Source organism: Mus pahari, chromosome X (assembly GCF_900095145.1).
Source record: "Mus pahari chromosome X, PAHARI_EIJ_v1.1, whole genome shotgun sequence".
Taxonomy (NCBI): domain Eukaryota; kingdom Metazoa; phylum Chordata; class Mammalia; order Rodentia; family Muridae; genus Mus; species Mus pahari.
Window position 1 is genome coordinate 77,138,264 of NC_034613.1, and position 17,602 is coordinate 77,155,865.

The 17,602-nt window shown below is 33.2% G+C and overlaps 1 protein-coding gene across 1 annotated transcript; it reads right to left on the reverse strand.

The window, feature by feature from the left end:
• Positions 1-6,837: 6,837 nt before the first annotated feature.
• Positions 6,838-9,584, reverse strand: LOC110314199 (protein PPP4R3C). Its single transcript, XM_021188655.1, has 2 exons — positions 9,543-9,584; positions 6,838-9,404 (listed from the first exon to the last, which is right to left on the reverse strand). The coding sequence occupies exon 2, from the start codon at positions 9,316-9,318 to the stop codon at positions 6,889-6,891; it is 2,430 nt and encodes an 809-aa protein (XP_021044314.1). The 5' UTR covers positions 9,319-9,404; positions 9,543-9,584; the 3' UTR covers positions 6,838-6,888.
• Between the last annotated feature and the right edge of the window lie 8,018 nt (positions 9,585-17,602).

A 17,602-nucleotide genomic window follows, 5' to 3' on the forward strand; every position in this document is an offset into this window, starting at 1 on the left:
GCGATAGCATTTGAAATGTAAATGAAGAAAATATCTAATAAAAAATTGAAAAACAAACAAACAAAACAATAAATGCTTTTAAAAATTCTTTGAAAAAAAAAAAAAAAAAAAAAAAAGGGAAGAAAGAAAGAAAGACAGGGAAACAACCACCTTCACAATACACAGGAAAAAATATAAAATGTTGAGGTTACTTTTATGAAGCAGGTGAAACATGACAACAACTTCAAGTACCTGAAGAAGGAAATTAAAGGAGATATCAGAAGGTAGAAATATATTTCATGCTCATGGATCAGTGGGATTAACAAAGTAAAAATGGCCACCTATCAAAATCAATCTACAGATTCAATGCAATCATTATCAAAATTCCAGTACAGTACTTTAAAGAACTTGAAAGGAAAATAGTCAACTCCATATAGAAAACCAAAATCCAATATAACTAAAACAATCCTGTATAATAAAAGAATCTTTGTAGATATTAACACCCCCTATGTCTGTCAAACTCTAGTACAGGAGTATAGTAATGAAAACCACATGATATTTGCAAAAAATAAAAATAAAAAACAAAACCAAATAGGTTATGGAATTGAATTCAGTTCTCAGACATTCAAACACTTACATTTTTGTTTTGTTTTGTTTTGTTTTGTTTTGTTTTGTTTTGTTTTTCTAGACAGGGTTTTTCCATACAGCCTTGGCTGTCCTGGAACTCACTTTGTAAACCAGGCTGGCCTCGAACTCAGAAATCCACCTGTCTCTGCCTCCCAAGTGCTGGGATAAAGGCATATGCCACCATTGCCCGGCACACTTATGATTTTTGATAAAGCCAGAAATACACAATGAGAAAACGAAAGCAGGTTCAAAAATGTTGGTAATCTAACTGGATGTCACAACGTAGAAGAATGCAAATAGATCCATATTTATCATCATACACAAAACACAAGTCCAAGTGAATCAAGGACCTCAACATAAAAATAGATACACTAAATCTAATAGAAGAAAAATTGGAGAAATCTTGTATACATTGGCACAGGATACAAGTTTCTGAACAGAACACCAACAGAAAGTCACTAAGATAAATATAACTAATAAATGGAACCTCATGAAACTGAAAAGCTTCTGTAAGGTGAAGGGCACTGGCACAAAAAACAAATTGACCACATACAGAATAGGAAAACATGCTCACCAATCATACACTTGACAGAGGGCTAATAACCAAAGTATAGAGAGAACTTAGGAATTTACATATCAACAAACCAAGTAACACAATTAAAAAATCTGGTGCATAGCTAAATGGAGAAATACTTGAAAGAGGAATCTCCAAGATCTGAGAAGCATTTACAGAAATATTCAACACCCTTAATCATCAGAGAAGTGCAAATCAAAAGGACATTGAGATTCTATCTTACACCCAACAAAATGGCTAAGATCAGAAGCTCAAATGAGAGCTCATGCTTGCAAGGAATTGGAACAAGAAAAACACCCCTTCATTGCTGGTTGGAATACAAACTTGCACAGCCACTTTAAAAATCAATACAGCAGATTCTCAGAAAATGGGGAATTGATATACGTCAAGACCCAGCTATAGCTCACCTGGGCATATAGTCCATCCTAGTACAAAGAATCCTGCTTATCTGTGTTCACAGCAGCTTTATTCATGATTTACAGAAACTGGAAACAATTTAGAAGTCTATCACCCAAAGAACAGATAAAAAATGTGATACATTTACACAATGGGGTATTACTCAGCTGTTTAAAAATATTATGACATTTACAGTAAAATAGAGCTAGAAAAAAATCATCATGAATGGTGGTAGAACCAAGTATAATTGTCAAAAAAAAAAAAGAAACAAAAAAAGTCAATGAAATTATTCCTAATGATAGTATGCTATTCTCATAGGTAAGTGTCTTCCTCAAAGAGCCAAACATTAGGCAAAGGCCATGGATCTCTGAAGAAGAGGTGTAGGAATGATTCTAGGAGCCAGAGGAGTCAAATAAACTATAGGAACACACACCACAAAATCAACTAAACAGGTCTCAGAAGGGATCACAGAGACAAAAGCAACAATCTTGAACCCTGTATGGGTCTGAATGAGGTCATGTACATATATATGTAGTGGTTGGTGTTCTTACAGCACACCAAATATCAGAAGTGTGTGGTATCTATGACTTTTTAAAATATACTATTTTATTGGATATTTTGAAATATAACTTAATGCGCCCCAATTGTATTCACTTCCAACTCCTCTCAGGTCTATACCAACCCTTGTAACCTCCCCCCAAAACAAAAGATGAAAAGAAGAGAGAAGAAAATCAGTACCAAGGCCAGCCTGGTCTACAAAGTGAGTTCCAGGACAGCCAGGGCTACACAGAGAAACCCTGTCTCGAAAAACCAACAAATAAATAAATAAAATAAAGAAAATCAGTACGAAGATAATTTTCCTTGCTCAAATACTAAGTGGAGAAAAGTCTAACTCCCAATGTCCAGCCTCTTACAGAAAACTGAGTCCTTCCCTGACCCCCACCAGAATCTAGCAACTGTGACTTCAACATTTCTATTACTATTCTTAAGAGTTATTTTAATGGCTACACGTCTAGACTGTTTCTTTTGCAGGTTGGATATGGAAGGAAGTTGATACAGAAGCCTTCTATTTCTTTCATTCTCAACTGTGAATCTACATTCACTTGTACTAAAGAAAGTTCTTTGCCCTTTATATCCAGTAGCAGCATGGATCAATGACTTCCACATAGTTTCTTGTGACAATAGAGTCCATGGACATCAACAAGTTAGTTGGTACCCCAGGCAATGGATAATCACATAGAATTTGGTGGTAACATGGGTCATGATCATGAATACCTCTCTCGCTACAGCAAGACCATGGATACCAACATCGACACTGGCAGCAAAACAGACCTCAGATATCAACAGGATCTCAAGAAGCATTCCAGGCCATATACATCAAGATGGCTCTTGGTGGCAGCTTGGTCCTATGACCACAACATCTCTTCAGGTGGCAGCATAGATGATGGATATCCACATTGCCCTTGGTCTTAACATGGGCCACAAACATCTATGGGGCCTCCAGGTACAGCAGGACCAAGGAATCCAAGGTGGCCCTTAGTTGAAGAATGGACCATGAGACATCAACACAGACTCAGGTGGCATCATAGGCCACCTCTGTGAGAACCATGATAGTGTTAATGCTCTGTTTTGTGCCTGAAGGCTGTGTTGATATCTGTGGTCCACATTATCAATAGAGGTCCTGGAGATTTCTGTGGTCTGTTCTGCCACCTAAATCGATCTTGACTTTGGTGGACTGTGCTGCAGCTGGTGGCTCTTTGGATGTCCTTGGTCTTTGATTCTTCTAATGGTTATGTTGATGTACATCCATACATAACTACACAGAAGAATATGTAGATATCTTTGACATTTTTACCTGTGTTTGGGAGTCTTTTCTTAATTACTGGGGTGCTTTATCCAACCTCTATATGAGGGTATGGGCCTTGTTTTATTGTAACTTGTTTTGTCATATTTGGCTGTTATCCCTGTGAGGTTTTGAGGGGAAACAGAAGAGGAATGGATTTAGGGTAGAGGATAGATATCAAAGAATGCTGGGAGGAGTTGAGGTAGGAGAAACGATAGTCAGGGTATAATATATGTAAAGAATAATAATAAAAAAACAAGAACAATAAGATGCTGTTGAGTCATTCTCTTATATCAAGTCAGCTGCTCTCAAGGAGCAATAGCCAACCAAGCTGCCTGAAAGAGATTTAGACCAATTGAGTTGCATGAAAGTGACACTCACAATCTGTTTTGCTGCCTGCGGGCTGTTTGTATGCCCACGTTTCCAGTGCTTGTGATCTGTCATCCATGCTGGTGGTAATGGGCTTTGGTAATGCAGTGGTCTTTGTGTCATTTCTGCTTGCCCATATTTCTGTAAGTAATCCCAATAAAACATACTAGTTCACCATGATGGGCTTTGGTGGTATCTGTACTTTGTTCTGCCATGGGTTCCATATCTGGGATGACTACACATATATATTTCATCTATCCAGGAAAATTTTTGTCAAACGGCATCATCATGACATAGCTCATGGTCTATGGAGACAGAGGGCAGAATATTGTCCTGCCCCACCTTGTCCCATGGTTGGTGGAGTGTGCAAAGGGTATGGAAACATTAGAAACTAAAGCTTTCAATAGGTGACTGTGAGCATCCACTTCTGTATTTGCCCCAGTACAGGGGAATGCCAGGGCCAGGAAGTGGGAGTAGGTGGGTTGGAGAGCAGGGTGGGGAAGGGTATAGGGGACGTTTGGGATAGCATTTGAAATGTAAATGAAGAAAATATCTAATAAAATTATAAAGCAAGGAACTAAAGCTTTGCTAAATGAAGAACATCACCAATCACCAAGGGTTGGCTTTGAGAGTGTATAGATAATCCTTACTTATAGTGTTCTTTCTCCCACTCTCTCCCTCTGACCCTCTGTCCCTCTGTCTCTCTGTTCCTCTCTCCTATCTCCTTTTTCCTTCCTGTATATGGATAAAATGTGATTACCACCTTACTGCTTGGCCATCTGATGCCATGACTCCACCACCATTTCTGGGCTCCTCCTTTTAGAGTCATGAGCTAAAAGGAACTATTTCTTCCATGAGTTGATTTTAACAATTAAATTTATTATCATATATATGTATATATATATATAATATATATATATATATATATATATACACATTTAACATATATATGTAAATATGTAACATATATGAGCTATATATGAGAAACATATAGAGATATAGATACATGTGTATACATTTGTGTTTCATGTATGTACCACATGTATAATGTATAATTGCAAATACAGTCCAAAAGATGGCAGCAACGGCTCAGGGAACTAGACTTACGCATGTTTCTTAGCCACAATGTTGATGCTAGGAATCAAATTCAGTATAGTTTTCCTATCTGCTGAACCATCTTTCTAGCCTCCATATATTGATTGTTGTCATGAGTTTTATCACCAGAAAAAAAGTTACTAATGTATTATCTTTTATGGTATGAGGCCTCACAGTTAAGCATCTGAGTCTCAGAAAACTATCCATAGACTACCCTACCCAGGGATCCATCACATCATCAGCCACCAAACCCAGACATTATTGCAAATGCCAGCAAGATTTTGTTGAAGGCACCCTGATATAGCGGTCTCTTGTGAGGTTATGCCAGTGCCTGGCAAACACAGAAGTGGATGCTCACAGTCAGCTATTGGACGGAACACAGGGCCCACAATGGAGGAGTTAGAGAAAATACCCAAGGAGCTGAAGGGGTCTGCAACCCTATAGGTAGAACAACAATGTGAACTAACCTGTTCCCCCAGAGCTCCTGTCTCTATCTCCATATATAGCAGAAGATGGTCTACTAGGCCATCATTGGGAAGAAAGGCCCCTTGGTATAACACTATGTGCCCCAGTACAGGGGAACACCAGGCCAAGAGGTGGGAGTGGGTGGGGAGGGGAGCAGGATGTTGGAGAGTATAGGGAGCTTTTGGGATAGCATTTGAAATGTAAATAAAGAAAATATCCAATAAAAAATACAAAAAAAATTTTTAAAAGATACTTTGTTCTTACAATTTTGAGCAATATTGAAACTGTTAAATACCATGGGGTGTTTTACAGACAAAATACATTTTGTAATTCTGTATGAAATTGTGCAATGTTTTGCCTAAATAGTTATATGCTTCAGTGTTGTGTAGGCAAGGGGTTAATTAATGATAGTTAGTAATTAACAGAATCTACACATAGGAGATTTCTTGGCATACTTATGAGGCTGTTTATAGACTGGGATAATTGAGATTAGGAGACTCATATTGAATATATGTGACACTGTACCACTGGCTAATGTCCTACATTAAATAAAAGGAGAAATTGAGTTGAGCCCCAGAAATCATCTAGCTGCATGTTGATTGTGGCTGCAATGTGACTGGATGCTTTAGATACCTCCCAGAACTGAACAGAATTGAAAATATCCACCCACACTGTAAAACAGAGTCAAATTTTCCTTTGTTAAGATCTTTTTGTTAGCTTGTTTCAGCAATTAGAAATGTATATGTGTGCAGGTATATGTATTAGTGTGAATATGTGTGTATTTTTATATCTTTGTATGTACCTACAATTCTAGGAAAAAGGACAAAGCTTCATTAACTTTCTATTACTCTATATTTGATGCATCTTGTTTTATCCCCTGAAGACCCTACTGGAATCACATTACAAATAGGACTATATTGATACTGATACTTGATAATTCTTACTTAAAAATAAGTATATTAACAATGGTATATTAAAGATCAAGCTTAGCATTTTATTCATGGAAATATGTACTGAATTGCACTGAATGTTGTTTCCCTATTATTATTCATAATGGTGAATTTCTGATAAATCTTCATAGAAATGTTGAGAAGTCTCACTTTATCTTTAATTTAAAATGACTTGCTTCCATACAAACAAAACATATTTTAAATAAACTTCAATTTATGAAAAGAATGGCATTGATAGACTCCTTTTTGAAAGTAGGCTTTTCAATAAAACTTATGGAGTTGCTTTTAATATAAAGACTTTAGTAAAAATTGTATTACTTTATCATACATTTTGTTCTTTCCACACCATGCTGCTAAAGTAACATGTTCTTGATTAAAAGTTATCACTCCGTTACTATTTATTTTATACTATGCATCTATGTTATGGGAAGTTTTCTTTATATAAAATTGAAGCCATTTATTCATTAATTTTGCTCTGTATTCTACAGTATCTAAAAGTCTGTAGGAGAAATATTTTTTAAATTCAATTTTTCTATTTGTGATATTTATAGAATTTTATTTGAACTTGGAGTTGAAGGCCTCATAAAATCTCATTTGCTAAGATTAGGTCTTTTTTTCCAGGGTTCTTCATCTTTGTCTTCATCTTCATCTTTATCATTATCAAAAGGATCATTGTCATTCTCACCACCAGTATTGTATGGGTAATTCACTAAAGGAACCAGGCTGCTAGAGTGTGACCTACTCATTCTGTTAGCAGAAGCATCCCCATGAGATGGAGAACATTCAAATCCTTCAGATGATTTTCTTTTGGGTTGTTCTATTTTATTTTCACTTTCATTTGTATCTTTATTTTTCATAAATTTGTCATAATTATTTGCAAAGTCACTTCCCATTGGTAGAATATCTCCTTCTTCTCTCCCTCCTCGTTCTTCTTCTTCTATGATTCCTCTACAACATATGTCTGATTTGACCTTTACCTCCTTATCTTTGATATGTCTGCAATGCATTTTGGGGTGCGTTATATTATGTAACTTCTTTCTTCTTTGACTTTTTCTTTTCTTCTCTTCTTCATATTTAGTTTTTAAACCTTTAAAGGTCTGGACATACTCAATTGATTCAAAAGCCATGAAAAAATTTTCCACAATGTTTACAATCAGAGACTTGATGTTTTCTTTTCTTATAAATTCAAATAGCTCAATAATAGCTGAATTTAACATATTGTACTGATGTCCATTGTGCATAAAAGCATTTACAACTGGTTCAAACAGATTTTCCTTAATTATATAAAGACTGCAAATTTTGTCTTTGAGGCCAATCATCTTTCTCATAAAACGGACAGCACACAAAATCAGAAAAGTGTGTTTTGAACTCATTAGAACCAAGATACTGCTGAGCAAGTTGTTGCTCAAAATATAATGTTTTATGTACATTGAGTGATGTTGCACACAAAATGTGAGTATTTCTAAAACTGCTCCAAGCAGTTGTGCACTTTGATAATTATCAGGACAGATGTTAACCCTATTATCATTGCTGTCATTTTCTACTGTGATAGACAAAATTGGTGCTATAAGTTTCCTCATACAACGTTTATAGAAGAAATTCAGAAATACCTTTCTTTCACATCCCTTAGCAGTGGAACGCATATTTTCTGGATTAAGAAGTTCATGAAGAACTGATGTTATAATAATGCCTTTTGAAAATTCAGGATCAAAATCACAGATCATTTGCTTGATCATTATATTAATGAGAAGGTCATCATTATCTTCACTGTCCTGAGCTTCTTTCATTGCATAAATTCGGACTAGACGTGGACTATATTCTACTAGATAAGCAAATAATTCTAGAGCACCTACTTGAATTTGGTAATCATTCATGTGCACTACAACTTTTAGTACACTCATGATTCCTAGCTTTATAAATGTTTTCAGTAACATATTTTTCTTTTGAGACTGTAATGTCTTAGCCAATGCAAAGAATTCCTTTAAGAATAATAACAATTCAATCCTTCTTTCATCACCTATACTGTTATCTTTCAACTGAGCAAAAACTTCAAGCAAAAAATTTTCATCTTCTTGAATCATGGTAATTATATTAATTTTGTTGAAAAAAATCATAGTGGTAATATCAGAAAGAAGATCCACTTCAAATATGGATGGTATAGGCAACATAATATCATGAACATATTGCATTCTGTACGTCTGTTGAATTTTTTGCCTAAGTTGGGAGTGTATTATTGGCATAACTTCCTTGAATTTTGAACTTTGAGTCAAGAATTCCCTGTACTGCTTTGGCCGATCCAAAGCAGGGTCATATTCAAGGCATCCTACAATATCCAAGAAAAATTCATCAGAAAACAAGATGTTAAACAAACGGGTATTGTTTAGAAACAGGATTCCTTTAACAATGTTATGCAAATAGTGTAATCCTTCCATGTTCTTCAGTTTTTCACAAGTGTGAAACTGCTGTAGCAAAGTTTTAATGTAGCCTTCATTTTCTAAGAACAGTGCCAGCTTTTCTTTCTGGCTTGGCATTTCAGAGACAAAAGGAAATAACTCTGCAATGTTTTTAAGTGTATGAATTTCACAGTTTGACATCTCAAACTGATTCCAGACCAGAGGCATATGTTCAAAACTTTCCAGATCATCAGTAAGTTCTTGTGTGATTTCTACATGTGGGTCTTTACCTTGAGTTTGGCAGATATCTTCCCAGATCTCTTGACAATCATTTGGTTCCTGGAAATGTATTGCCATGCCATGGTTCTTAGCTTCAGACCAAATGATTATTTTCCCTTGTTGTTTCTGATAGGGCACATTAGGATGTACCTTGCACTCCATAATTGGTGATCCATCTGATAATGAGTGAACAAGCAGGCACACACCCTGGAGCTGTTCACTGTATTTGGATGAAATTTGTCCCGTGCCTACGTTTTTCCACTGCTTGTCTTCCACCATGACATAGACTTTTACTCTATGAAGTCTGTAGTCCATGTTGATATTTGGCCTTACCTCGCTAGGCCACATCCTTATGTTGACCTTGTTTTTTGAATTCTGGCCAGAAGTTGCTATCCCTTGCTACCTTGGCCAGAAACGTTGCCACAGTCACAATTCTGAAAAATAATACAAAAACAGATTCTGAGGGTTAAATGAATGACAGACACTAAGAGAGGGCCCTACATCATTACGGTTACTGGGGAGAAGGCCCCGATATTTCTCAATCCTCCCTTTCTGAACTATCACCAACAAACCTCTCTCAGTAGCTCTTGAGTCTATGAGACTGCCTTGGTTATGGAAGAATGTTGTGATTCACCCAAGATTCTTCCAAAAAAGAATGTGCTTATGTAACCGATATTGTTAAAGGGACCTGCCTCTTCTACCATCAAAATAGTTCCCAAGAAAATACTATATATACTTTCTAAGACTTACTTTGTTTCTCAGCAGTATTTTCACTCATCAGAAGTATGGAGCTTATGCCCTTAAGCAAAAGGAAATTTAATTACCAATGTTTTGGTCAAGGCTACCCTTTACACTATATGTCAATGAAAAACTGTGAGAAATAAGCAAAAGTACCTCATCAACATATAAGATACCATCTCCAGAATCAGAGAAATTTAATTAGAGAACTACAAGAAATACTCTTGTGCCTTTTGTACTCTGTATCTAACATCTTCATATCAATGGAAGATCTTCTTCTGAAAGGGAAAATGACAGCTCCATCACTCCACTCTCTTTATCCTGAAGTGTCAGCTTCCAGTGGTTAAACATTTGCTAAAATATTTTCTTCTGCATAATCATGAACTTTGTTATTTAGAACTGGGTCAAAGAGGAAGGGAGTGAAAGTTTGCTAAGATTGAGAATTGACACTTATAAATTAATTAATTTTCTTCTTCTTCTCCTCTTCTTCCTCCTCATCCACCCCTTCCTTCTACTCCTTTATATTATGGGTTTACCATGCCTTTTACATGCTAGAGAAATTTCAGATGGCCATTCTGACCATCAGAAGTCTAGTGCCCAATCCAAGCAGAGATGTTCTACTGAACCATAAGCAACTTTGGCTAGAAAACAGGAGAGAAAACAGTAACTAAGAACAAAACAGCCATCTAATAAAATAATAAAATAAAATAAAATAAAATAAAATAAAATAAAATAAAATAAAATAAAAAGTAAAATATAAAAATCAAACAAAACAAGAGAAATAAAACTCAGAAATTGACACCTGGACCAATAATCACAACTAACCCAGATACCTAGATATAACATTCGTGGCAGTATGTGCCAGAATCCAGCTATATTGTTGTAGCAAATAATGAATATTCCTACCCAGCTGAAGAACAAGAAAACAATATTAAAACAAACTTTATGAAAAGAATAGTGGTTTTTAAAGAGGAAATGAATAAATCCCTAAAACTAATTGAGGAAAATATAACCAAAATTGGAAGAAATTAATAAATTTCTAAAAGAAAGCAAGGAAAATATAAACGATTCAAAGATATGAATAAATCTATTAAAGAAATGCAAGGAAAATAAACAGTTGATGGAAATAAATAAAGCAATTGAAACTGAAAATGAAAAGTGAAGCAATAAATAAAAAATACAAACTAGGAATTCTGGAAATGAAACAGTCTGGGAAAATGAACAGGACCTACAGATGCAAACAGCACCAACTGAATAGAAGATACAGAAGAAAGACTCTCAGGCATTGAAGATACGATAGAAGAAATAGATACACCAAAGAAAATGTTAAATCTAAAAAATTCCAGACAGAAAAATTCTAAGAAATCTGGGATATTATGAAATCACCAAGCCTAAGAATAATCAGAAAAAAAGGAAGAAGATTCCTAGCTCAAAGGTCAAGAACATATTTTTGATGAAGTCATAGTCAACTTTAAAATATGGAATATTTAAATATTCATAAATTATAAAATTTATAACAAGGTATTTGTTAATTTTAAACTTTTCATATTTCATTGAATAAACAACATGGAGGCTTACATGTGAATTACATACTAATATTGTTTTTAAGAGTTTAATATATTACTATTTACATATTTTTCACATTTGGTTGTTACCATTTGATGCCTCCTTATATGTTTCTTAGAATTTTTCATATATTTATAGTTTATGTTTTGTACCTTTATCTGTACCTATTTAAATATACACCAACATCTTGTCTTAACAATGGTATCAAGAGGAGTTAATGGGTAGCACTGTTTGTATCCTGAACTAACTACTTTTTTGTAGATGAGGAATACAGCTGTTAAGATGCTTTGTAAATTTATCCTTTGAAATTCCATCTTCTGTGACTGAAAGGGGTCATGAAAAGGGTGCAGTATTAGTTATCAAATTTCACATATGTGCACATTTCATTTGGCATTTTGGAAGATCTCATTTCTACCAAATATTATTCCCAGGATAAGTCAGAACTTCCTGGAGGTTTAAAAGAAAAAGTGTACTGATTGTCTGGCAACAAGTTCTCAGGTTGTTCTGGGTGACTAAGAACTATTTTGTTACTCCTTTGGTTGGAAACTTTTTGTGAGATTACAGACTGTTCCTGACTACTTAAGTTTTCCTTTCAGCATTGAAAATACCTGACAAGGTCATTAATGGTTCCCCTTCCCAGAATCTAAGAAAGTAGAGGCCATTTTACAAGTGGCATTGGGGTGTTAACATGTCTTGTATGATCATTTTCATTTTGGACACACTACACTGATGTTCATGGTATCTCACATCACCACAAATACCTAATTCATAGAATATTTTAAAATATTAGGGCAGGAGGTTTAAGTGATGTGGTGATTGCAAACATGACCAAGACAGTTGTAACTAAAGGTTAGAAAGCTTTTCAAGATTGCATAGAATGCTTGGTTACATCCACAGTGATATGCTATCAATAGAAATTGAAGGTCATTTTGTAATATTTAAATAGATATTGGTGCATATTCCTATTTATTTCCTTTTGATGTGACATTTGGCTAATGTGTTTAATTGGTACATGCAAGATCTGAGTTCCATTTCTTTCCAGAATTGACAAAAATTATTGGTGCAGCTCATAGCTATTTTGATTGGGCCTGTCATTCTGTGTGGTCAGTGCTGGGCTCAGGGACATACTCATGGTGTTATAGGTCCTTTTTTCTGTAATATAAGTGTAGTAAATTTGATAGTTAATAAAAGTAAATAAAAGGATGGTTAACAGATACATTGCAACTAATAGAAGAGAAAGTGCGGGAAAGCCTCTAACACATGGGCACAGGGGAAATTTTCCTGAACCGAGCAGCTTATGCTATAAGATCCACAATCAACAAATGGGACCTCTGTAAAATTGCAAAGGACACTGTCAATAGACTGAAATGGCAACCAACAGATTGGGCAATTTTTTTTTTTTACCAACTCTACATTCAGTGGAGGGCTGATATCCAATATATACAGAGAACTGAAGGAGTTAAGACTCCAGAGAACCAAATCACCCTATTAAAAAAATGGGGAACAGAGCTAAACAGAGAATTCTCAACTAAGTAAACATAAAGGACCAAGAAGCACCTAAAGAAATGTTCAACATCCTTAGTCATCAAGAAAATACAAGTCAAAACAACCCTGAGATTCCATCTCACACCAGTCAGAATGGCTAAGATCAAAAACTCAGGTGACAGCAGATGCTGGAAAGCACATGGAGAAAGAGGAACACTGCTCCATTGCTGGTAAGATTGCAAGCTGGGACAACCACTCTGGAAATCAGTCTGGTGGTTTCTCAGAAAACTGGACATAGTATTACCTGAGGATCCAGCTATACCACTCCTGGGCATATCCCAAAATATGCTCTAACATACAACAAGGACTATTTCAACACTATTTCTGAATATATGACACTGATAGAACTTTAAAATTTGTTACATGCTACATTCAAAGGTCTATTTTAATGCTATAATCTAAATTCTTATCCAAATATTGTTTTTGCAAATTAGGTAAATCTTCAGAACATAACACTGCACTTCAAAAGTCAGGTACGTGATATTTGATAACACAATTGAGCTACAACACTTATTTGTTACATTTAAGCAACTTAAAATCAAATTATTAGTTTTCTTACTAATAGATCTTGCACTATGGAAATGAAGTGCTAAACTTTCTCATTACTGTAAGCATAACTGTACAGATTGCATATGAAATAATATTCAATATGCATTACAAGAAGAACACCAGAACTATTTTGTGGTTTTCTGTGAATATATACTGGGAGAGATTAAAGTCTTTATTCAGTTGATCAAGTGGTTCTGTGTTGGGTGAAAAATATTTTCAATATATTTAAAATAAATAATATGTATAAGAACTCTATTGCTTAAAATACTTTAGTAAATAAATGATTTACATGTATATAACATAAATGTATAATGTTCTCAAGTTAACATGATAAAAATTAATTAACTTATATTAATGTACAGTATTAACAGAAAAATAGCAATATGAAAATAAAATCTATTATTCAGAGGATTAGTTCATAAGCAACAACAACAGTGGTGAAAAGGTAAATAAAAACCTAGAAAAAATGCATTTGTTTTTAAGAATACATTTTTATATATAGTTCATTGTGAATTGGTTGTTATAATTATCTATGCCAAGGTTGAATTTTATAAAAACCTTTAAAATAGATACTTTGTTCAACAATAATGAAGTCCTACTTATTTTAATTATGAAAATATATTAAATTTAGGGTACTGTAGAAATATACTGTCTTAATGTATATTGCATTGCATTTAGTTTTTTATTGGCATATGTATAATATAATATAAACCTAATAATAGGAACATTTGTCCTAATAATGAAATAATATATTTTTTGTTCATTGAAGCAAATGCAGTAATATGCACTATGAGAAGAAAAGTAAATTAATGAGGTGATGTCCAAAATATTATGTATACAATACTGTAATAATGTGATCATTCAAATAATTATAAAATGACAAACTTTAATGAATATATTAACTTGAAAGCCTATAAAATATACACATTTTAAATGTGTTACTCTATTAAAATCTTACTATAACTCTAATAGTTGGACTGGAATCATTTTCTGTATTGTAGTATATTTCAGGTTCACTATATTGCTAATATTTTGAAAACTAATTCTTTGGTTTTAAATAATATATCAATAGTGCTTATACTATTCCTTTGTAATCAACTTTATATGTCACTCATAAAGCTTATAAAAAGAGGTCTATAAACCTGTAAACACAAAAAGTTAAAGCAAGTTGTAATATAATATTCTTTCATTGTACAGATGAATTTTCTCCCAATTACTTACATCATCAGAAAATAAACATTAAATCTCACAGGCCTTGTGAAGTTATCTATTCAGTAACTGAATGACTGAGCTACAACTGCAGTACTTAAATCTTTAGAATATATATATATATATACATATACATGTATATACATATACATATATATATATTCAAATTTATAAAATACATATTATCAATATCAGTTAATATTTAATACCTTCATTGAACATAATAATATCTGTATTTAAGTAAACTAAAAACAACGCATTAATTAAGTGTGATGCAGAGACTAAAGGAATGACCATCCAGAGACTGCCCCACAAAGGGATCCATCCTATAAACAACCACCAAATCCAGACACTATTGTGGATGCCAATAAGTGCTTGCTGACAGTAACCTGATATAGCTGTGTCCTGATAGGCTCTACCAAAGCCTGACAAATACAGAGGTGGATGCTTACAACCATCCATTGGACTGAGCACAAGGTCCTCAAAGAAGGAGCTAGAGAAAGGACCCAAGGAGCTGAAGGAGCTTGCAGCCCCATAGGAGGAACAACAATATGAACCAACAGGTACCCCCAGAGCTTCCAGAGACTAAACCACCAACCAAAGAGTACACATGGATGGACCCATGGCTCTAGCTGCATATGTAGCAGAAGATGGCCTAGTAGGTCATTAATTGGAGGAGAGGCCCTTTGTATTGTGAAGGCTTGGTGCCCCAGTGTAAGGGAGTGCCAGAACAGAGAAGCTGAAGCAGGTGGATTAGTGATCAAGGGACAAGGGATTGGGATATGGGGGTTTCAGAGGAGAAATGAGTAAAGGGGCCAAAATTTGAAATGTAAATAAAGAAAATATACAAAAAAATGAAAAAAGAAAATAATATCATTTTAGAGAATAAAATTTTAGGTCCAAATAAATAAATAAATAAGCAGAAAAAATAAAGTAACAGAAAATAAAATTCCAGAATATTTTTCTTATTGCTGTAGTTATAGCTGCATATATTACAAATAATCAAAAAGTCAATCTATAATTACAAGCAGATTATTAAAATTATTTTCTGGTTTCCTCTTAATGTTGACATTTTAAGAAATTATAGCATACTTTAATTTGTATTTAGTAGTTTATCATGAACCTTTTTAATAACAAAATCTCTAGACCTTACATTTCTCACCATACACTTGCCAATTTATGCATAAGACCTTGTATTTATGCCTACAATCATAAAAGCTTAGTGAATACACTTGATGGCATTATTTAAATTAAACTTATGTCGTCTGATAAATATTTGATTAGGATTCTGGAAGTTCCTAGCTTATTGTTATTTTTTGTTTAGGAAAGAAATTGTTAATCTTGGGTTTTTGAAAAAATGTACAGATTAAAGCCTTGATAGAAATTCATAGAGGAGCTTTTAGTCTGCAGAAAAGTATTTTTGATGTAATTCAACTGCATTGAACAAAATAAAATTTATTTTAAGTATATGCTTTAGCGATTATATATATAACAAAGATATAATATAGCTCACATAAACATTACCAATATGTAATATGTGTAACAAATATAAATGTGTAGTTTTAATGTGTAAATACCAATATGAATAATCTGCATGTTAAATAATTAGGGTATAACTGAAAATAATATGTACAGAAATACATAACTTTAATCTATGAATGATATGGTATTTACATTAGTGTTAGTAGTAATTTGTTATTAGTAGTCACATTTCTTAACTTTGAGGATAAACTATAGGCTATTAAAGCTCTGAGGGCAGATCACTGGAGTATCTTGGCATGGTTGTGAGTTTAATGAGCAGCACTGCAATAGAGGACAAAGGGTAAATATTTATTTCTATTATAGGACAATTTACTTGATTAGCATTAGCATTAGAGACAAACAAAAAATTAATGCAACAGTACAAGAGAATATTTCCCTTTAAAATACACTTTTATAAAAATGTTGATATAATTTTTTAAATAAATTTATATATTCATAAGATAAACATCAAAATTAGAGGCTGTAATTATTATTCTAATCACATTGCTGAATATGATAAATTGTAAAATAGATCCCTTAGTAAATAATAATTAAGTAACATCTATTTAAATAATGAAAATTTTCATATTTATAGTAATAGTTCTATAAAACAGTCCAATGTGCTAATATATACAGTACTTTTTATGTCTATAATTTATAGTTTATGTAACATAAAATTTAACATTATAATATGAAAACATTTAAGTTTTTAAATAATATAAAGTTAGTGTAGTGTACAGTCAGTTGAACAACATGTATTATGAGTAAAACTAATGAAATTTGATTTACATTATTTTTATATGCACTAATGTAGTAATTTGGGCATTTCAATAATTATAAAATTGATGTAGGCACTAATAAACATATTGACTTATATATCCAATAAAAGTTAATATGTAGGTAGCATTAAATCCCTTAACATTTAATATAAATACAATTATTGAACATGAACCACTTTAGTTATTGAAGATTTAGCCATACTAAATTCATAATAGTTCTTGAAATGTAGTACTTTAATACATATTTCAAAAGAATTTACATAATCACTGAAAAATTGGATTTGTATGACACTGATAGAACTTTTTGTTTGTCAAGTGCTACATGTTTTAATTAACATGCATAGATATTTTCTCATATGCACAGATTAATTTCAAATCAAGTGACTTAAAAAATAAAATAAATCATTTTCACAATCCTGGTACATGCTATTGCAATAATTACAGTAATGAGCTATAGTCCAGTCTTTTTCCTATACCTTTATTTCTTGAATTGCTAATTTGTTATAGCTCTGTTATTGGCTTCCCTTGGTAATTCAAATGGTACATATATGTTAATTATACTATTTAAATTTTACTACATACATTTAACTTGGAAAATATATTGAAATAAATTAACAGAAAATATTTAAGAAATATTATTAAATTATAGAAAGCATAACCAAAATATTTACTTATTTTAACCTAAACTGTTCATGTTAAATATAAACTAAATAGTCTACAATTAC

Excerpts from the sequence above, each read along its gene's own strand:
- LOC110314199 (XM_021188655.1), bottom strand. The coding sequence starts at position 9,318 with ATGTGGCCTAGCGAGGTAAGGCCAAATATCAACATGGACTACAGACTT.